Genomic DNA, 22,115 nt, shown 5'->3' with positions numbered 1-22,115 from the left:
CCAAGTCTGCAAAAACCTCTCCAACATCGCAGTTGTTTTTTTACTTGAACGTCGTAGGACTGAACATTTTGTTCTGCAATGTCAAGCCTTTGTCAAAGTATTCCTAACATCGCAGTTGTTTTTTGACTTGAACGTCGTAGGACTGAACATTTTGTTCTGCAATGTCAAGCCTTTGTCAAAGTATTCCTTTGTAAAAAGCCCATATGACTTCACACTTTGTTTACATGTGCACTTTCCTATGGAGCCAGTTGGGGTCCATAGTCCACTAATCTGTTGACCCTTTCCAAGCGTGCACTGGGTCGACAGATTTTGTGCATCGTGGATCCTGTGAGTCTTCTGGTGGGAAAATTATTTAAATGCAAGAACAGACATTGCAATTAAGTTTGAATTGTTTATGTTGACAAGCTCATTAAATATTTGGATGACATTTTTATAATTTGTGACACATACACACCTGTACTTCAAAACAAGTGATTAATCTCGGCAAGTTTTTATACAGCCAGTTAGCAGACAATGCCTGTAATTTCAGTGTTTATGATTTTTACTCTGTAAATGAAAAAAATCCAAGTCTCTGACAGTTTTTTAAAATGAACTAGAATTATTTGACACACAATGTTTACATTTATTCATGCAAAATTTCACTACCAGATATTTGACAAGCTTAACGCAAGAAAAGTCTATCTTTATACAATACCATAACAACTTGAATACCATCAACATTGCACATGCACAAGTGGTCTTTGATCACCCCTACTACTTCAGCCACTTGGTATCTCCTAGGATGCTGCTGCTCCTGCTTGGTAGCCCCTAGAGGACGGACCACTCATGAACGGGGGTGGAGATCTGATCGGCGAGGGCAGTGGACGTCCTGGGGGGAAAAGCAGGAACAGAAAATGTGACTTCAAATTGGAAACAGCTTGAGGAAAAGAGGTCAGAATTAGGCCCTATCGTCCCCAAGCCGTGCCTAAACTAGGCATGTCTGTCTACAGCTTTTTGGCAAGCAGTGCCCATTATTGCTACCACAACAGTGTGAACGCTGGAGCTGACTTTATTCAACAGCTGTGCAACAAAATCATTTGAAAATTAACGAACAAAAAGGTTAATGTTTGCACAAGCAGTTGCTACATTCTAGGCACTACAATGCTTCAGGCAGGCAACTCATGTAGGGGAACGGCTGAAGAGAATGTCTTTTCAAAATGGACAATTTCTGGAAATTCAATGCAGGACACTGAGGCCATGTCCGAAACTGGCTTCCAGAGCTACGGCTAGGTCTATTGTCTACACGTCTCCACGCATTTCCAATGGAGCGGAGACCTAGACCTAGCTCTAGACAAGAGATTTGGATGCAGCCTGAGAGTCCAAAATTTTCGACAACTAGGTTTACGAGAAAGTTGCAACTTAAAAAACACCCAAAAAAATCCCTGGATAAATCGATTCCCCCGAATCATTGAAAGCGAACTGCATCTGCACAGCTCTGGGGAAGAATTCTATACACAGACATCAATATTATTTGCCTCCTGAGACAAATCAGCCTTCAGAAAGTGATAACGTCCTAACAAGTCAAATTTAGCAGTGGAAAAATTGAAGCATTTACTTAGAAAGCACTTTTTTTTGGAACCAGTCTCTCAGTGCAGATCTAGAGGGTTCTTTCAGTCAATGTCGGGAGTAAATGTCAGACACGTGAAGGAAATTGTGTAGGCGATGTCAGCAGGAGAACTAAGGCCTCTGAGGAACGGAAAGGGTGATGTTGGAGGAACTGTTTCATATTTCAACACACCCACATCATTCATGTCATGTAGCCATGTTCCTGAGCAGGAGTCATGCTATTTCCTGTAGACATGACATTGGAGTTCCCACACGGCTTTGGTTTGTACAAAACTTACCTCAAACATTTCAAACCTGTAATTTGACTTTTTACTTCTATTAAAACCAACTCAACATAATCTGGAAGTTGACTTTATAAATTTTACTTGATTCTTGATGCATCAAATTTTCTTCCTTGATCCAAGAAAGGAAGGAGGCCAGAGCAAGCTGGAAATCAGTTAACCTTCCTTCTGCAGGAACAGACACAAGTCAAAAATTCCTTCCACTTGATTTGCCCCAGTACACAAACACAGGGATCACTTGACTGATTTTGACTGACTGATCGGTTAACTTTGTTCAGAATGCACCTTTTTTGCACAGGAGGATTCCAAAGGAACGTACATGTACATGTACAGGCAATGCAGACTGCTGTAAGGTATACAGCAATGAGTGGGAATAACCTACAGCTGTTACATGCTCTAAGCAATGCTACACAACGCTAACAAATCAAAAATAAATTGTTATGAGAACATGGGATTTTGTCACGGAAATACTTCAATAAAAATGCCATCATGTCTCAGTGGTTGGGATGAAAACAGAAACAGAGGAATTGACAGTCTGACTATTGTACTTGTTAAGGGACAGAACTGTACTTGAATATTTCCTCAATTTAACAGCCTCTTGCACCGTAGACATACATGTAAACAGCTCAGTATATGCTGTGGGTGTGTCTGAAAAAGGCTTAATTTATTTGAAACACATTTACAAAGATGAATGTTCCAAAGCAAACCCGGATTATGCCATGTTTCAGATGCTGTGCTTCCAGATGCCATCTTTGAGACGGCACCCCTGGAATTTTTTGCCAGGGGAAAGAAACTGACAAACCAAAGCAAACTGTTCTGCCATTTCTTTTGCTTTTATTTCCCTTTTTTTGGGGGGGGGAGGAGGGTGTGGATGGCACCACTTTTCCCCCTTGCAAAACCCATGCTTGGAGATGATCTTTCAATGAAGTCAAAGATTCTTCAACTACAAATACGTGTACTGTGGCAGACACAGCTGACAAATAAATGGGCCAAAGTAAAATAAAGCTTGAAATTGCCCTCAGAGTATGTATAGCAAAATGGTGTAGATCAGTGAAAAGAAGAACAAAACTACTCAGGAGAAATGGAGCTAGTGAACTAATAAAATAAAATTCTCAACAAAACCATTTGCTCCAACAAAATCCAAAATCAAAACTTTCATGGTCAACAGAAACTCTGGATTTGGGCACTGTTGTTACAATTTTTCACTAACTAAAATTACTTTAGATACACGTGACTTCCTCAACTTAAACTCTGAAAAAAAATCAGAACTGACCCAAAGGATGGTCAGAATGTTAGGGCCAAGTCCCTCATCGTGAAGTGAGGTCTCAGGCCTGGATAGAGGGAGTAAGAAGCAGTTGGATAAAAAGGAAGAGCAAGACAACATGGAGAGACAAGTACGAAATATGATAGCTGGAAAACAAAGGGTCGCATGGTAAGGAAACAGAAGATGAGATGAGATAAGAAACGGTGTGGAGAATAGATGAGACAGAATAGATTAAAAATGAGGATAGAATAGGGATGATGGTGGTAATGATTGTGGTGATGTGAAGTGATGATGCTGGTTGTGATGAGAAGTGATGATGGCAATGATGGCTGTGGTGATGAGAAGTGATTATAGTGGTGATGGTTGGGGTGATGACAGTGGTGACATGAAGTGATGATGGTGGTGATAGTTGAGGTGATGTGAAGTGATGGTTTTGGTGATGTAAAGTGATGATGGTGATGGTGATGAGAAGTGATGGTGGTGATCTGAAGTGATGATCGTGGTGATGAGGTGGGATGATAGTGGTGATGTGAAGTGATGGTGGTGATATGAAGTGATGATCGTGGTGATGAGGTGGGATGATGGTGGTGATGTGAAGTGATGATGGTGGTGATATGAAGTGATGGTTGTGCTGATGTGAAGTGGTGATGCAGTGATGTGAAGTGGTGATGGTGGTGATGTGAAATGATGATGGTGGTGGTGATGTGAAGTGGTGATGGTGGTGATGTGAAGTATTGATGGTGGCGATGTGAATGGGGTTCAAGGCAGTTGGTGGTGGTGTTAACAAAACTGGTGGCTTTGATAGTGGGGGGAGATAAGATTATACATGTACACACAGTTGGTGAAGATTCAATCAGGAATTGAAAATAGGAGAGAAGATAAAGGTAGACAGAGTGATAATTCTTTGGAAGAATTGACCGACGAGAGCTGTACAAGTACAACTCTAACAACTTAAAAGCATGAACTGATACAATCTGTATAATCAGGAAGAACAGAGCTTGCCTAGACATACACGGTGAAATCTGGCATATCAACTGTGTTTATCAGAAGTCAAGGTAAAGTCAAGGTAACTATGAAACGAGAGCTGAAGCCAAGGTGTACTGAAATGCGACGTCATTTTGAACCAGAAAGTGTAGTGCAAATCAATGGAGTACTCGCATGTTGGTTCTCGTGCTCATGCATTTTACACACATAATTGTGCATGTGATGTATTCACTTTGGTACTTTGTAAAGCTGGCAGAAAAAGTCAATCACAAAATGCAATTCATCAGATGTGACATTACCTCTTGGGTTGCCTGGTTCAGACAGACGCCTGTTGTCAAACGGATCGCTGTATGAGGAAATGAAATGAAAAGTAGTCAGGCTTCCAAGATGTAAAAAAAAGAGGGAAGGGTAACGCAGTATTCTTGGATGCCTGTGAATTTGAATGTGCAAACCTACAACACAATTCATTACCATCACAAGGACTGAATCATCATTTGAAAACTGGGTGTTGTAAGCTGCCAAGCAATTCACACTGTCCAATTTGCTATAGTACAGTGTATTATACTTTGACATACATTTCGCATAATGAAATGGGGGTAACTAAAATAGCACACTAAATGTTCAAAAGATTTCTTGACAACTGTTTGGCTAACACCAATAGTGTGACCTGGTGTGAAACTTACTGATTGGTTTCTCAATATTATTTTTGCAAATTTCCCTGACATGAAAGAAAATTTTTTGAGAACTGCCCATTTTACACAAACATGATGCCTGGCAGGTGTCCAATTCAGACTGATGCAAATTTCATGTGTAGTTTCCAAGATTTCATCCTTATATGTTAATTCATGTTTACACTTGTTTACCTTCGGCCCCACCTTTGATAGTTTAACTTTGCTCACACTCATTTGCATAAGATTTGCATTACATTTGCATTAGAAGTGTGGCCATGTAAAGGATTATATAGCGATTAGGACTCAAGTGTTTTTTGGCACTTCGTGGGAGCTGATATTCATTTTTACCATTGTATTTCGTGTCGCTTTTGCCTCAATTCTCATCAAAATTGGAATGAGTTTCGAACATACATTGGACTTCTGACTCTGGCAACTGTTTGTACGACCCAGGTCGCTGTGAATGTGAGTTATTTGGAGGATTCCGATCGATCCGCTTAATTCTTCGTGAACATAGTAAACTCTGCCAAGTTTGTGACTGACTCTGTGTAAACAACGTTTACTATGTACATCGAGATCCAGTGACAAGGTGAAATGATTTGATTGAGAATTTAAGGCATTATATGAAATACACGTGTAAGACTTGTCAGTTTGATTAATGCCCACGGTCGCTACATCACAAACTAGCCCTATGATGTGAACTACAAGCATGTCAAGACTTTGCACATGCATACATTCCTGAATGTATGCACCAAGTCCAGCCCAATACTCAGAATTTTTGATGAAAACTGAAACTGAATCTAGGGACATAAAAAACATTCCAAAAACATTCCTTTAAGTTTTGAATATCTAGTTGAATTGCACGTCCATGCCACACTTGGGCCTGTGAGTGACCAGAACAGGGTTCTATATCCCTTGGTCTTCGGCCTCAGGAAATAGGACCCTCTTCTGGTCAGTTAGTCACTCAGGGCACATAGATGTGCACTATTGACCTCATAACCAGTTCATATGTGTATCATAAGGCTTGTTTCAAGAGACACCAAAGTAATCTACAAATTGAACTACTCCACCGACCTGAAGCTTGTTTCTTGATGTCCTGGGGTTGTTGGTAAGGATGGGTGCTGAGGTGGGACACGGTAGGGGGGTGGGGACGTACGACTAAACATTGGGGTGCTCGTCATGGGCAACGCATCAGGGTCACTGCAACAGAAAGAAAAAAGGAACAACCACTGATGAAAATCAGCCGATTTTATGGTGGTTATTAGAATGTGTAAACATGGGTACAAATACGGCCGCAAACATGGGTCCACTTTCTGTTACAAATGTACCATTACTATTTAACAAGCTAAAGGCAATGTTTAATCTGAGTATGCAAGCTGTGAAATTAAATAATTGGACTTGTTTTGGTAAGCATTCAAACAAAGTGCGGTAATGACAAAGTCTGAGCCCCCCCCCAAAAAAATCTTCCTACACAGGAAAATGCAAGAGGAAAGAGGTGCATTTCAAAAATGCAACATTTGCAGTTATAATGCATTATTTATGGACATTGACTAAGTGCGTTCACAGAAAAAAGGTGACAGTTTTTTTCGTCCTGATGAATTTGTGTACGCACTGTTTAAACTTGATGACTCAACATGTCTGGCACTGTGATGAAGAACCTAATGTGTATGTCCTAATGCATGTAAATCCTATTCATACATTTTACAATTTAAAAGGTCAAATGTTGCGGAAAATTTGGTTGAGCATTGTGCTTAAAGAACTACACTGGACTTCCAATTATGATCTGATAAATGTCGACTATGGCCACAGATAATCACTACATTGAGAAAATATCAAATCCAAAGCCACAGCCACAAAAAAGCTGAACTAGACAAAGCCTTTAGCATCTCAGTGGTGGCAAGTCGCAGGTCTTTGCGGGCTGAAAAAAAAAGCAAGCTGTCAACCTGCTGCATAGGTTAAAAAATCTGCTTACATGTAAAGCCAAAATGTGTTAGCTGGAAAGTCACACACTTCATGTTGCTTGAGACAAGGAAACTCAACTATTTTCTGCTCAAAACCTACATGTAAATGATGTTGGCAAATGTCGGAGGAAAATGCTCCCAACTTTCCCCCAGGAAAACACTTGACAACAATTCCTTCTCAACATCAAGAAACAAGGTCAATCCAGCAAGAGCAAAGGTTAATGCCTGAACTATCATTCAAACATGATTCAATTGTGGTTTCAAGAATCTACAAGTTGGCCTGCTGATCAGAGGTAGAAACAGTACACTGATTCTTTTTTCAAGAAATTTCAGTGAGATCTTCTCAGGAATTTTTATTATTCCAGAAACCCAACTGAGAATAAGGTGAGCTTCAGATATGCGAGTTTCCAAACATTGCATTTGGCTTTGTCTGATTTTTTCACCCCTAATTTTTAAAATGGAACTCTGATCGTGCCACTGGAACATCTGACTGTATGCAAATAATGCAACTGCATCTGAAGTTTTTCTATTTAATTTGAACAATTTAAAGATGAGCCTAAGACGATGATGAAGCTGAGTATTGGAAAGCTGCCACGATCTCTGTCCCCACCTGTCAAACTAAGAATAGGTAAAATGTTACAGACACTATCTTAGTCTGGAACAGTGTTTATAAATAGATGGCGACTCGAAACGTCGGTCTGTGTACCCAGTATCCGTTCTGATTTATCCTTAGACAATGATAAACCAGATATGCTGCACCATTCATGTTAATGCCACTGAAGCATGGGAAGGGGCAGGTTGATTGTAGGCAGACATGAAGGAAACACTGAGTACTTTCACATTGACCACATTTGCTTTAACGTCGATGAACCAATGATCAGTATAAAAAAAAAGTCCCCATGGACGAGTTTAAGAAGGTGCTAACTTTCTGACAAGCTGTAAGGACTACCCCTGTGTTTGTTATTTCTGTACCCTTGGTCTCTTTGAAGTAAATCAGGCAAAAACCCAAGGCTTTTCAGCGGCTAGTCACGGTGGCTACAGGAAAAAGGAATAGAATGGAAAGGTGGATAGAGAAAAGGATGGGGTGTTATGTTCGATATGAAACGCGATCGTTCACACTGCACATAAACCGGTGTGCGTTGTAAATAGGCAAACATGTTTGGAAAACAGGATGAAGAAAAACAGTCAAAAACATTTCTCCTTTTCCACATGTATACATAGCAGTAACAAAACTGCAGAAAACTAAGTGTTTGTTTTGATTGGTTGTTTGTTTGTTTGTTTTCTTACTCTGTTATTATATGTACGTGGTACATGTGCTTGGGAACAATGACTTTTTCAGTTCGGTTTTGCACATGTACATTAACATGTACATTGGATGTTTGTCCCAAGTGGAAATTTTCTGAACGAAGTCTCATGCGAGTGTGGAGATGAAACATTGAAAATGATTACTAAAAGGTTTCAAGAAGGAAGCATCACTTTAAATTGTGGGAAGGAAATCTGCAAAAAAAGAAAATCTACAATCAAGTAGGAACTGACAAGCTTGATATAATGTGCATACAAGGCTGGATTTGAATTAGGGTAAAAAAGGTAACAAAGACAGAACTGTTATGAAAACTGAACACAATCAACATATTTACATGAATGTCAGCCTTGTTCCAGAGAATTTCCTCGTATTCTGTAAATAACTGATTTCTTGAAATATGAGCCAGCTAGGATGGTTTGCCCAGAAACGCACTGCGAATTACATCCTAATCACAGGATGCAGTTCTTTCCTTTTTTTGATATTTTATGCTATAAAAGTTTGCACTGGCATGCAGGGTATGGGATATTTCAATCGGAGTAACACATGCATACACTCCCTATATTTCCTCTTTGGATTCACTGATAAAATGCTGTTAATGTCAAGAAACTGGATTGGTTTCAAATATGGAGTAGCGTGTGATGCTGAGGTAAGGAATGGGGGCCCGTAACTGTTTTGTGCCAACAACTGGTTTCCAATATTTCAGAGAGGTTGTACTTGATCAAAGGGGAAGCAGTAAAAGCACTTCTTATCTTTAAATCTGATTGTCACAGGGTGTATTTATAGTCTTAGTTCATGACAGAGCTCCCCAGCGACTCATCTCCCAATCTGGAACAGGAAACTTTGGAAATAGTGACTTGCGGTTCTACCGGCAGGGGTAAGAGGTCGCCGTTCCAGTCGTGTGCCGAAGCACTCAGAGACGAACCGGGGCAGACAGGGCTTCTCATGCTTATCTCTACTCCCCAAATTCCCTGATTTGACGTCAGCTTGGCAGGATATTTCAAATGGTTTCAGGAAGACAGGTGACCAGGCTAGAAGTAAAAATACTGGTCAGTTGGCAAACGAAAGTGAACTCCACAGCCTCTTGCTGAAGGAATCAAAATTAATCTGCAAATGTCAAAGTTGTGTATGCTGTTCATGTACTGGATTTATATGACCCAAGGCTCTTCATAAAAAGCTGGATTTAAGAACAAAAATTCTGGAGAAGCAGACCTGAAAAGTAGTGCATGGTAAGTGTTTTCAGTATTTTAATTTTGAAATAGAAATTGAACATAAATATGATCAAAACCAGTGTCTCCTGGGCAATAGTTGTCAGTGGAAACTTACACACATTTATTGCATTGTATTTCCAATAATCCCTTTGGTATTGGTAGGACAGATATGTCCATAAATCACAGTTGGGACAATGTAGCAATGAACTGACCTCATCTCAAAGCTTGTTTTTTTTCCCTGAATTATAAAAACTAGCACCTTCTGCATCACTTTAGTGCACTCAATTTGAAGTCTAAACACCGTAGGTCATTGTACATGTATGTGCTGTACATGTGTGTACTCCAGACAGACACCATCATCACGGAAGTTTGGTAACTATAAAATAACAAGTTTCCCTGTGAGTTCTAAGAAGAGACATTGAACTCATCTGTGATATTAGCTGTTTCTAAGAATTCATACCAGGTTGACTTAAAGTGCAGAGTATTACTCATTTCTCATGACTGTACGGAGTAACAAACAAACTTCCCTTTCTATTGACCCAACAGCGTGCTAAGCTAACATAAACATGCTTGAGAAATATGCTTAAAATAAGCACGGTCAAAGTCTTTGTGTACATACAGCAATAAATTTTCCATAATTAGTGATTACCATGCCATATTGCCCTGAATGTCACCTTTTAAACTTTTCAGTTGGGTAGTGCCTGTGTAAGAAATGAACACTGATTTGCTATAAATATGCATGACTCAACTTAACCACTCCCTGCAGGGGATTACGGATCCAAACATGTATGTTTTATATGCGTGGCCGGGGTCTCCAAACTCGGACAAAGGGAACAGGGAAAAGACCGTACTTGGAACAAAAGACCAGGCTGCTAGGAATTACTGACATTTTTTTCACTCTTAAAAGTGGAGATAATCCAGCCTTGTTTTGAAACAGTATACCATGGTTTGGGGCATTTAGAGAGAGCGGATTACCACTGGGGACAAAAGGAGCTCCACCACCGCAGCATTGAGCCACACAGGACCGCTGCAAGCTAATCTGGCCGCTATTGAAAAGAGGTCGGCAGCACACTGAGTCAGGTTCGTAAACAAAAGAAAGTTATATAACACTGCACAATCTGGGTTCTTTTTACAAGGCTGAAGGCCTGGCTGAAATACTCAGGCATCAATAGATTTTGTTTGTCAGGCTAGAGGGGCCACCAGAAAGTCCTTCATGTGTTTGTAAGTGTCCAGTAAATGAAGATAGTAATTTTTAAAGAATTTTGAAAACAGACAAAATGATAAATATCGTGGCCCAGCATCATCAACATTGATAACTGCCCCTGCATGAAGTGGTTAAGAAGGTAAGTTGGAAGTTGCCAGAGCAAACTTTGAGTTAAAGACATTTCAAACATTCTTGCAATGGAAATCAGCAGAAATCCCGACCATTTTTCCCCTATCTAATGTCCACTTTTGTCAGGATATCAAACTGAGGTAACAAACCAGAACAAAAGGTTGGCGTGTAGTTTCTATTGCATACTAAAACAAACTTTCTGCAAAGTGGTCTTAGGACTCATTTTGGGGGATCCAGCCACATACGAAAGCAGGTGAAGTTGGATCCAATAATGAGAATGACATACGCAGCCGGTGGATAGACAAAGATGGGAATGGAGGAAGTCAGTATTTCCTCAGTGACACTTCCGACAAGAAGGCAAGCTGATGAACCTAACTATCATTAACAACAGCTGCTTGAGCTGAACCAATCAAAAATGATGTCTCACTCAAATGAACAATCTCAACAAATTAAAGAGCATGTTAGTTAAATCTGGAGTCTGGAGCAGGATCAACGATAGAGGATGAGACACAGCAAAACCTCACTGCAATCCCACATACACTAGCCATTATTAGTAAGAACTGAACTGTATTTGTCTTCAGAGTTGGTTAAAGGGAGAAGCGAATTTCAAAGTGAGACAGTAAGTTTTAGTGGCAAAACTACCCTTCAGACTGTGAGACTCTGAGGATAACTCATGACTTTACAGTGAATGTTCCAACAGTATTGAAGCAAAAGAGTGAAGTGTACTTGTGCCCCATTTCTGCTCTGTGCATACACTCCCATGCAATCTTCTCCAAAACTTTTGTGCACATTCAAATGAAAATTAGTCGCGTTTGCTCTACATGTACATCAAAGATGTACAAATTGGTGTGGGTAGGCTGGCACTGCATTTCTTCTGTAAGGAAACTAGACAGGATTTTGGGCCTCTGGTGCATCCCAATTTTTGGTCTTCATCAAGAACTACATTGTAAGTTAGAATACATGAAGTCCTACAGAATAAGACAGTAAGCACAGAAAAACTTTCCTCCAAGTGGTTGTGATGAGTATGGTACACCCAGTCATCTATTCTCCCTATACTCTTCTTTCATGACCCCCCCTTCTCCCCATCCTGCTCAGGACATACCGTATGTGATGCCGCGGAGAGGACTGTACACTACTGACTGCTGGATTTGCCCCGTGGGGGATAATCGGTGTGGACGGTGAAGACGACGGGGCTCCATCACGACGATTTGAAAGTGCCCTCAGCTGCCGAGAGGCCTGACGAAGGTTTTGGTGATGGGTCAGTTGTATTCTGCAGAGAAGGGTGGCCACGGGCCAAAAGGAAAAAGGTAAGTAAAAAAGGTAACAAGCGAAACTGATACACTTTTTGTTAAAGGAGGTTTGTCAAATGATAAAAGTAAGAATTCATTCACAGGCGAGACTACTCAAAAATAAATGTCAAAAGCAGAGTTTTTTCTGACGTCACTTCTACCAACACGTCAGAATCAATTTCCTATCAAATTTCTACAATAAAACAAGAAGCTTGTTATACTTTTAGAGCACTCCGAAATGAGAATTTGTAAATTCCAAATCCTCTGGAATTCTTTCAAGTTCCAAATGCCACTGGCTTACATATGTTACAAGATTATTTAACCATCTAGTCCTCAACTATGTAAAAAATACTGGATAGAAAAGTTGAGGGTTTTGTCTGAAGTCCTTGATTATGTAAAAAATATAACCAAAGAGCTATTAAACACAAGGAGTTAGAATGAAGCCCCTACAGACTGTAATCCGATTAACTGCTCTGGTCGGCTCCATAGGCAAGGCGCGGTTACCTGCCCCAGTGCTGAAGACCCTTAGACATTCTTTGTACACAGTGATCGCCACCGCCAGGTAGCTGGTAACCCACATACTCCCCGTGTTTCACTGCGGCATACTGGAGTAAATAAAAGGTGGAAAAGATGCACGAAGAAAATGCGTAGTTCTCTTCTGTAGTCGTCAGGTGTCAGCGAGCGATCCCCGCAGATGTGCTAGACAACTCTGAATCAGTGGGGGTTATTTGGCAAAAAGTCAGACGTTTTTAAAGTCAGTTATGACATTTTGCGGTTTTGGCGGTAGCGAACAAATACCTAAAATATGAACTGCAATATTTATATCATAAGTCGCAATCCTAGTGGTTCTTACGATTAAAAGGTAGAAACATACTACAGAAATGCATTTGACAACGTGACGAGGTTTCATGCCGAGAGAGTTGTGGACAAAGACAGAATGGACAACGCATTTCCGCATGTTTGTGTGTGTTTTTTATTTTGCTCTGGACCAGCTACATTCTTTCAGTTTTCTTGCGCGTATTTTTGGAGAATTTGTATCAGTTAGTAATTCTGTTAACTGTTAAGAGAGACGTTCTGGGGATGCAAAGATGTAACCAGACTTTCATTGTCATCGGAATATCAGAATATCGGAATATCAGAATTTAAGTCTCCAATGACGGTGGTTTCCATCTCAAGGTAGCCATGTTGAACATGTGGAAGTGTTACAGACACGCATGCTCGGTACCCACAATTCTTTGCAAATGCAACTCTGAGCATTCCTTGTAGCCTGCAAGCGGCGTGGAATTTGTTTTGTCCTTGCAGTACGTACAGTGCTGGAAGTGGCTATCATTGACCCTTTTGATCTCTGTGTGCTGACTCCTTGTGTATAATAGCTCCATGATATAACCAAAGTTGGAGGATAGAAAAGTTGAGGGTTATTGTCTGAAGGGGTAAAATGTTAAATACAAACTGTATGTAAATATTGTGATAAAAGTTCTGTGTAAAATTAAATATTCTGGAACAATGATAGTAAATTATCATGTGCGAAAACTGAGACAGACACAACCTTAAAACAGTAACTTATGGGGGAAAAAAATGGAGAAATACGACAACAAAAAAGAGAAACAAAAACTGAAGAGGAAACCGCACCTACATGAATGCACATGTTACAGTAAATTCAGAAAAATAAAGCCTTTTGCTCTTGGACAGAATGGAAGGGACTACCTCCGACGAAACAGATATTACATGGACTATAAAAAAACAGAGAAATTAGAGTAGGGAAGATCTTCATGATAAAATAATAAAAAGTGGAAACAGCATTAAAATGAGTTAGTAAGTCAAATTAATCATGTGCAACAAAAGTGACATGATAAATAAAACATGCACGCAACCACTTACTCAAAAGAAACACAAAACAAAACAGAACACAACAGAAAAACAAACAAAAAACAACACCTGTGTGAAATGAAAAGGTTTTTTTTCATTATGCAAATCAAACAACTATTTATGCCAAAACAACGCCCCCTTTCAAAATGTTTCAAAATACTGGGGTACAAGGACTCTACTAGAAATCCTTGTAAAGTTACCAACAAAGTTGTTCCTCAACAGCACCCAACCGTTCCAGTTATTCTCATTCTGACTTTAGAGATTATGGATAACAGACAGGAAATGCCCTTTTCAATCTGCCTTTCTGAAGCGACACGCCTAAATCTTGAAGTAGTTTATGAATTTCGGAAAACGGCTAATTCAGTCTTAGCAACAGCATTTCTGATATGCTGCAGTTCCTGAATGAAAAAAATGAAGAACAACAATCATTCCTACATCTGCCCTTAGACTGTTTAAATTGGAGAGAGTCATCCACGGAAAATTTCAAAGTCAAAGAAAAAAAAAAAGAACATCCGTGGTATTGATTGGACTCACATGACACTGATGTGTCATTTTCTTTGGGATGTTCAGATATAAAAACGGTACCAACAGACTCTCTAGTGGTTCTGATAATCCATGCAGACTAGAAAGATGCTGCCGAGTATTCAATTCAGTACTTCATGTTCATAATAATAATAATCACTACTTATGTAGCGCATATTAAGGAATGCCTCTATGAATTGTTGTAACTTAGTTCTTTTCCTTGCTTGTATATTCTGCATTTGTGAAACAATCTCTTCAAAAATCTCTGGGTTATGGGCTCTCATACAGGGGTCAGTCCTTAGACCTGTATTGTTCTCATTCTACACGGCGCTGGGACAAATTATTCAACAGCATGATACTTCCTATCACTGCTATGCAGATGACTCCCACAAAATTAGGCAATGGAATACCGAGAGGTGATTTGTTGAATTGTAAGTTCAACATTACTTTTGGTGAGGATTACATTCTATCGCTCCCCATCTCTCAATGCATCTCACCAACCTTGTATCACAAGTAATTAATGCACTTTCATACATTTCTGTACAATCTGCTCTGATACAAAGCACCACTGTCAACCCTTTTAACCTGTAACTCTTTATCTGGTTTATCACGGCAGTCCCAACCCAAAGTGGTAATTTTTAACTTGTGGACATTCTTTTTCTTTATAAAATACAACCACATGTACTGCAAACATACGAGACACAGGCTGTGTCCAAATCAATTGGCAGTGGCTTGGAGTAGCACACATATCTATGGAAAGGGCTGTAGCCACTACCAAGTGGCTCCCATAGGGACATATGTTATCCTAAACCATAGCCAAGTAGATGCAGCCAAATAGAGGTTATGGATTGCTGGTATCTCCATGGTGTCTCAGAGGCTGTTTTTGTTATTTTAATTTAGTTACAATGAATCACAAAAAATGGAAAGCCTGACGTTTCAATCCTGGTAGAATCGTTCTCAAGGCCTTTGAGAAAGATATTTCTAGATTCTGCTAGCATCAAAATGTCAGGCCCTCCATATTTTGTGAATTGTAGTTTAGGTCCCTATAGTCAGCAAGCAGTTTGCAGCAGTTTTTGGATTACACATCTCTAGTTACAATGAATGCACAAAAGATTCACTCGAGCCTACACGTCTTGTCTGAGGTAATCTTAGCTCTGATACAGTGGGCAAAATGTAATGAGGGGAGAACAGTCGAAGGTCTACTTTCATACAAATTCTACCAAAAAGGAGAGGAAATAAGACATGCAAGAATTGCGCAGAATCGTCGCATACAAACCTGAAGAAGGTCAATCTGTGAGAATGTGCAAGGGAGGAAAGAGTCAAAGAATCAGTGGAATAGGGTGAAAGAATGGATCGCAGTGACCAACAATCAAGGCTGGTGGAGTGATAGACCAAATAGAAGAGATTAAATGAGGCTTAAAAGGCATGAGAAAATGATTAGTGATGTTTTGATCGGTGCACCACAAGAGCTTCTAACTGTGTTTAATACTCCAGCAAGAGACCATTTGAAGATGAAGCATGAGACTGTGATCCTTTCAGTGCATCATACATCACAGAGGAAGTCTAAATGAAAGTCTTCTTCTACTTTTAGACATTACATTTCAGTTCTGACTCAAAGGAATAAGTTCGTAATAGAAAACAAAAATCGTGCTTAACTTCCCATTTATAAATTAGTTTTCAAACTTTGAATCTTTTCGGGATATGATTATCTTATAACAGAGGCTAGCGAAAGCTTAGACAGAATTGATTTTGTGTGCAGTTGGAAATATGTTCCTACTTAAAACAAATGTTCAGTGGAAACACAATATTTCTAGTGAAATCATCCTGCAGCCCCCCAAACGAAGTTCTGTATCAAACTTTAACCAACTCTGGCCAACTTCAACCCAAGAAATCAGAGCAGATTCTAGCCCTCTTGGACAGAAAATCCTTGTGATTCAGCATCAGCAGCCACTGACAACACATGTACATGTATGTCATGACAGACTCCAGCACCTTGACTCACACAAAATGCACTTGGCAAAAAGCAAACACCTGTTGACAGATGAAGTTGTCAGAAAGGCCAAAGAGATCGTTTGCAATTACTCAGAAACCCACTGGTGCCAACTTAATTACTGATCAAACAGTGCTCAATGGTAAGGTTGGGATGGTACCAAGTGATTCTTGTTTAGCAATGTTGTCATTCATGAGAACACTGTGGATCATTCTATGACCACACCCAAGATGTCCTCAGGTTCAGTGTCCAATTATGTCTGATGTCCCACGTGGGAATAAAATATGAATCTGATTTTGTACTGCTGGGACAAACTTTTCCATTAGGTGCTTTCTCAGCTTGTCAATGCCGTGACTGTTTCAATTTCCAAGAAGAGAATGCCATGATTCTTCACAGTCTCTGTAAAAAGTAAATCCAGCAAGTGAAAAAGAAACACATTTGGGCTTTCAGGTACTAAGGTCAATTTTTTTATGAGTAAAGTTAAGGGAATGGAAATGACTGCACTAGTCAGTAAGTAACTGATCCCATTACCAGGACATACATGTCGCTTTTTGTCCGGATTCCAATGAACGGGTTAAAAAGACTACTTACAAAAAAAGAACCAACAATTTCAATATGTGACGGTGGATATTAAGAGATTGTACTTGTTTAAGAAATTAGTGATTTGGCAGAATGTTAAAATAGAGCAATGGAAATACATGTACATGTACTTTTAAATGTCCGAGACTAAAACTATTATGAAAACAATACGATGTTTGGAAATGCTAATAAATGCAATGATGGCAATGTTTATTATTTATAAAAAATCAAGAAAGAAAAATCAAGAAGTAAAAAAAAAATCAAGAAAACCTACATGTACAGCCCAAAACAAAAAGATCTGTGTATTTTATTAAAACCCTCATTTGGTTTTACAGCACAAATATGCACAAGTGCCCAAGGTCACTCTCTTGCATGTTGGTGCAGTGCACAACACAACACAGCTGTGCTTCTTTGAAGTGTTTACCAAGTGACCCAAAGAGTGACTTCAGCATAGGAGGGTTAACAAAATCAAATTTGTTTCAAATCTACAGCAAAAACGTTTGTAAAATTATACAGGATTTCTATATAATTTCAGACCCTGTAAAACAGTACAAACACATGTGTAAGCACTTGGAACAATTCCAAGTTTCTTTTTTGCTTTTGTATGCTCCCCACATAGACATAGCTTCTGCCGCACTGCACAGTCCTCCAGTTTCCTCAAATCATCAAATCTATTTAGCTTTAATAGAATGGACAGCAGAAGGTCATGATGTTGTAAAAATGTTTCCGATTGTTATCAAATTGCTGGGACTGACACAAGCAGTCATAATGTCAATGAACTTTTCAAAGTCACAACAAGAAGTTGTGACGTTTTCAAGGGCCAGTTCAAGTTACGAAGGGTCCAAGTATTAGGCCAGTTTCTGGTTGTTTGTTATCAGGAAAAAGGAGGGAAAAGATGACAGCAATCATCTGCCTGAAGCAAAAAAGTCACTGTAATGCATGATGCTAAACCAACATCTAAAGCTCACTATCCGCACATGATTTATGGCAATGCATAAATTAATTTTAACGCTGTCCTCCCAAGATAGATTGAAACTATAAATTTGGTAAAGGCTAGCAGGGGACCAGTGCAAATGTCACAGCAAAGAGGATATCTAATAAGGACATATGTTTCCTGCGCCAGGATGTGGTCATGGCAACGTGAGTGATGGATGGACGCTGGTGACCCATTGAACAATACAACAGAGGGCGCTGTTCATCTGTAGCAGTCACGCAGTCTAAAAAAAATTATCAAGGCAACCACAGAAACTCCTGCCAATTGAAACTGTTTCACTGTGGCATTTCTGCATCAATGAATCTTTCATACAGACTGATGCCCTTTCTTATTTCTAGGGTGCTATCTGCACACTTGATTCATGAAAATCAAAGTTGAAAAACTGACCAGTCAGTTTAAAGCTGCTGTCATTCAAGATTACGACTATGGGATATACATGTTGTTATGGGCACAGGCCACATCTTTCTCCCTGAGGTGACTCTGGAAACATTAACTCTCACCCAATTTAGAGTTGTGCAAAACGGTGACGGGTATTGGTGAAAAAAGGAGTGAAGTAACCCTTCACAACTGTTAAATGGTACTATGTCAATGCCATAGCATTCACAGGAAACAAGTCATACCGAACTTTAGTCCATGCTAAATGTACATGACAATGGATTCACACCAGAATGAGGCCAGGTAAAAAGAAACATTCAGAAATGCTGCTTGGGGCCAGTTTAACATAAAAATTATGATGGGGGAGGGAATTTATTTCAGACTTCTGTTTGCTTCGTTTAAAAAAAAAATGAACTGGACATTAATCAATATGGGCAAATAATATGATAGACCGGTTGCAGGTCAAACACGAATAAATTGAAAATGAGTAAGTTTTAGAGTTGAAGTTTATGAGTAAACACTTGAGTATCAGTTAACCAATCAGACATGGACAAATGAAAACAGAAATTAGTTTCAAGCAATTACCACGAGGAAGTACTTACTCAGGAGTTCTTGCAATATGTTTGCTGTTAGGGAAAATAAGAGAGATGAAACTGTGAATAATAGGAAAAAGAGAGTTCAAGACAAACAGTGACTTTGATGCAGTAAGTCTGGTAAGTTTTGGTAACCGATATACAACAAAACTGGGGCATTTGAATTTAAGACTGGGAATTCAAAATAAGTGTTTTTTCAGGATGATGTGCCTTCACAGTTGAATGGATGATACAGCATCAAAACACCTCACTTAGGGACAAAAGCAATGAGCACCTGTAGAGTGAGATAATGTGCTTTGAAACAGAGTAACCAACCAATAAACAATCATTTAATTTACATCGGTACTCTCAGCTAGTGTTCTTTGAGCAACACAGATTTAGCAACCTAGGTTTCAAGGCCATGAATTTAACTCTGGCAAGTGATACTTACGAACTACCCCTGAAGCTACACATCAGGACGCCCAGCACAATGACAAAGATCAATGCCACGGCCAGCGGCGGAATGACAATCAGCAGAAATTCTACCAGGTGATTGGGCGGCTCGTTGGTCAGCGCTGGAGGATGGTACTCACCGCCCAGGGTGACCGGCTTGGCGCCTGAAGGTGTGTTCAGCTGGGATGACCTGTTTGCTTGGGTCTGAAAAGAAACACAGACAGTAGCCTTGATGCTGACTTGCATCAACGTCACTTGCATGACCTTGTCTGGGGACAGTCTGGGAGGCAAAGATAGATGACCCCTGATGACATACATGTAAACTGACCGGATCATGACACAGGCATCCTATTGTCATACAAGTTTGTGTGGATGTACGTGCTGGTGAGTAGTTCTAAGGTAACTAATATTTAGCCTAACAATGTCCATGCTTGACCTATGACATGCTCCAGTTATCTTTACTCATCTCCTTATTTCATAACATACTCCGTTTGAAAGGTCGAAAGTAGATTCATTTACTTATCAGAAATCAACATTTAGTTAAAAATCAAACATCTCAACCCAAACCAACTATTGGATTACTAAAAACATACTAAAAAGATGGAATGCTTCTAAGTAACCAATGCGTGAAGATGCACTTGCACGCCCTGTGCCACGTATTGAAAAACTTCCCATGGGTCTATAACACCAACTTAACTTATAACACCAAATTTATGTACCCAACATACAACAAAACATGGACAAATCTTTACAGAAGTAAATGTTATGGACATTATGGCAAAGCAGCACTTAGACTACATCAAAATACAAGTCTCTCTCAACTGACATCACTTCCTACAGACTGTCAAATGCACTGGCATTTTCAGTGTCAAATTTTCATGATGTACATTGGCTACATGTATGCCATACATGAAAGAAATTTCAAGCAATGTGTGCATTCAGAACATTTTGTAAATTGTGCGGATTGGTGTCATTATACATAAACGTGTCGTTTTTGTTTATGAGAGGGATCTATGAGGGGAAAGAGCTATGTGCATATAAGTCCAGATCTTTGCCAGTTGCAAATACATCTTTGCCAGTTGCAAATACATCTTTGCCAGTTGCAAATACATCTTTGCCAGTTGCAAATACATGTGTAAGGCACAGACTTGCACGTTCCAACCTCCAAACAAATCTAGTTCAACTTGTGACCTTTCATGGATAACACTGTCAACAACTTAACCTCTTGACCTTTCACGGTTGGATTCTGTTTGCTATTTGCATACCAGTTCTAAGCGGCACCAGTCAACCGCAAATGTCGGCGGGAAAACACTGCCCAGTTTCAACGGCACGTACGCTCCATTGACGCAGTTGCTGGTTGCCTCTGCGTTCACTCCCAGTAGCTCTGGGGAAAAGGGCGTTGTCGAGCCAATGGTCACGTAGACACTGATGAAGAAAAGAAATTGAATGAACACAAAGCTGGTGCATATAAAAAAGCTGAGGGTTAAGGAAATAAAACAGTGAGCGGTGACAAGTGAACAAGGATGGGGAGCAAACTTCACAAGACTTCTCTTTGCCTAGCAGGGGGATATTTCATAGGCATTTTAAATTTATGTTGATTTCCATTGTTGCGGGATCATTTCCTGCAAGTTCTACCTCTAAAGTTTGCATGCTCTCAGATGCACTTAGAACCAAGAAGAGGCTGCTGATTCTTTGAGAATTAGATAGGTATTTACATAAAGGTTGTGAAGGAATTTGTTGTTCACAAAGTGACACATAAGCTGTGAAGTTAATCAGTAATGATGTACAGAATGTATACCAGCAATTTCCTTTTATATTAACAGAATTTGCACGGAAATGGAAGGCACAGATTTCTTGTACTGGTGCTTTGAGGCAGGAACCAGCAAATTGTTCAATTTCCTGACACTAAAAATAGCTATAAAAAATAACTATAAAACATGTAATCTCTCACTTCAACACCTAATCCATACATTTGGGCTTAAAAAATTTAATACAAAAGGATGTGGTTGCTCACTGTACTTTATGAATCTCGTCAGATTAAGGCCACACATGCAAGAAATCAATTCAACCTCCCCCTCTCATCAAAAGGAGGTACAGGAGAATAAAGTCTAATACCAGTCAGCCATATTGCTCCCCTGACAATCTTCAAGACTTGAAGACTGTCGATGTTTGATATGCTAAGACAAGATGGTCCCCATGCCATCTACTTGAACCTTCGACCATCTCTCCCCCCCCACCTCGCTGCGGATAATGTGTCATTCCTGCCAAAGGGAACAGGATGTTCCTGCGGATTAGTTCCTTCCTAGTTGCAGGTAGATGGTGTTACGGATCGGCTGGCAAAGCGCCCCTGGATTTGGCTTATTTTCAATGGGAAACCTCAAGGCATGCACAGAGCTATCCGAATACATCCCTGACCTCATGTGCAGACTGCTCGCCAAATATAAACCAATACACTGCGAAACATGCCACTACATGGATAAAAATAAGTGACATACAAAGCAACCAAACATAAATTTGACAAGTAGAAGACTCTCCCAAGTTTGCCTCTTTACTCCTCTACAATTTTTACATGTACTTCAACTTCTAGTTTTATCCCAGGGCACAAAAGTTCCTTGCTTGTTCACCAGCTGCAATTTCTTCTAAGGAGTCTCATCGTAACATACATGTACTTGTACCCTCTTTCCCCAAAGCTTTTTTCTTTCCTTAGAATTGTCCCCGAACCTAAAAAATCCCCATGGAATGCAACAGTTGCTAAGCTATATCTTCCACAGTCGTGTAAAATTTAAAAAAATTTTCTGGTTTATTTAGAAAGATCTGAGGGTCAGGCTTAGTGATTCAGGATTTGCTATTCGGCCAATGTCATGAAGA

General features: G+C 39.8%; 1 protein-coding gene across 4 annotated transcripts in view; it reads right to left on the bottom strand.

Moving 5' to 3' along the window:
* Positions 1 to 474: 474 nt before the first annotated feature.
* Positions 475 to 22,115, bottom strand: part of LOC110973106 (epsilon-sarcoglycan-like) — a 56,191-nt gene continuing 34,550 nt past the window's right edge. For 2 of the 4 annotated variants that reach the window (XM_087134027.1, XM_087134026.1), the window contains exons 6-13: positions 20,513 to 20,672; positions 19,246 to 19,451; positions 18,825 to 18,848; positions 15,561 to 15,575; positions 11,710 to 11,877; positions 5,877 to 6,002; positions 4,434 to 4,480; positions 475 to 868 (exon numbers count right to left, since the gene is read on the bottom strand). In XM_087134027.1, coding sequence (XP_086990153.1) covers positions 777 to 868; positions 4,434 to 4,480; positions 5,877 to 6,002; positions 11,710 to 11,877; positions 15,561 to 15,575; positions 18,825 to 18,848; positions 19,246 to 19,451; positions 20,513 to 20,672 — 838 coding nt within the window. In that variant the 3' untranslated portion in view covers positions 475 to 776. Of the gene's footprint in view, positions 869 to 3,159; positions 3,218 to 4,433; positions 4,481 to 5,876; positions 6,003 to 11,709; positions 11,878 to 15,560; positions 15,576 to 18,824; positions 18,849 to 19,245; positions 19,452 to 20,512; positions 20,673 to 22,115 lie in introns of all 4 variants that reach the window. The other 2 variants (XM_087134028.1, XM_022223625.2) reach the window with 2 other exon arrangements.

The sequence above is a fragment of the Acanthaster planci genome, linkage group LG03 (genome assembly GCF_054643075.1).
Source record: "Acanthaster planci isolate LZ-2023a linkage group LG03, COTS_SCS, whole genome shotgun sequence".
Classification (NCBI taxonomy): Eukaryota; Metazoa; Echinodermata; class Asteroidea; order Valvatida; family Acanthasteridae; genus Acanthaster; species Acanthaster planci.
This window is presented reverse-complemented; position numbering and strand designations above follow the sequence as displayed.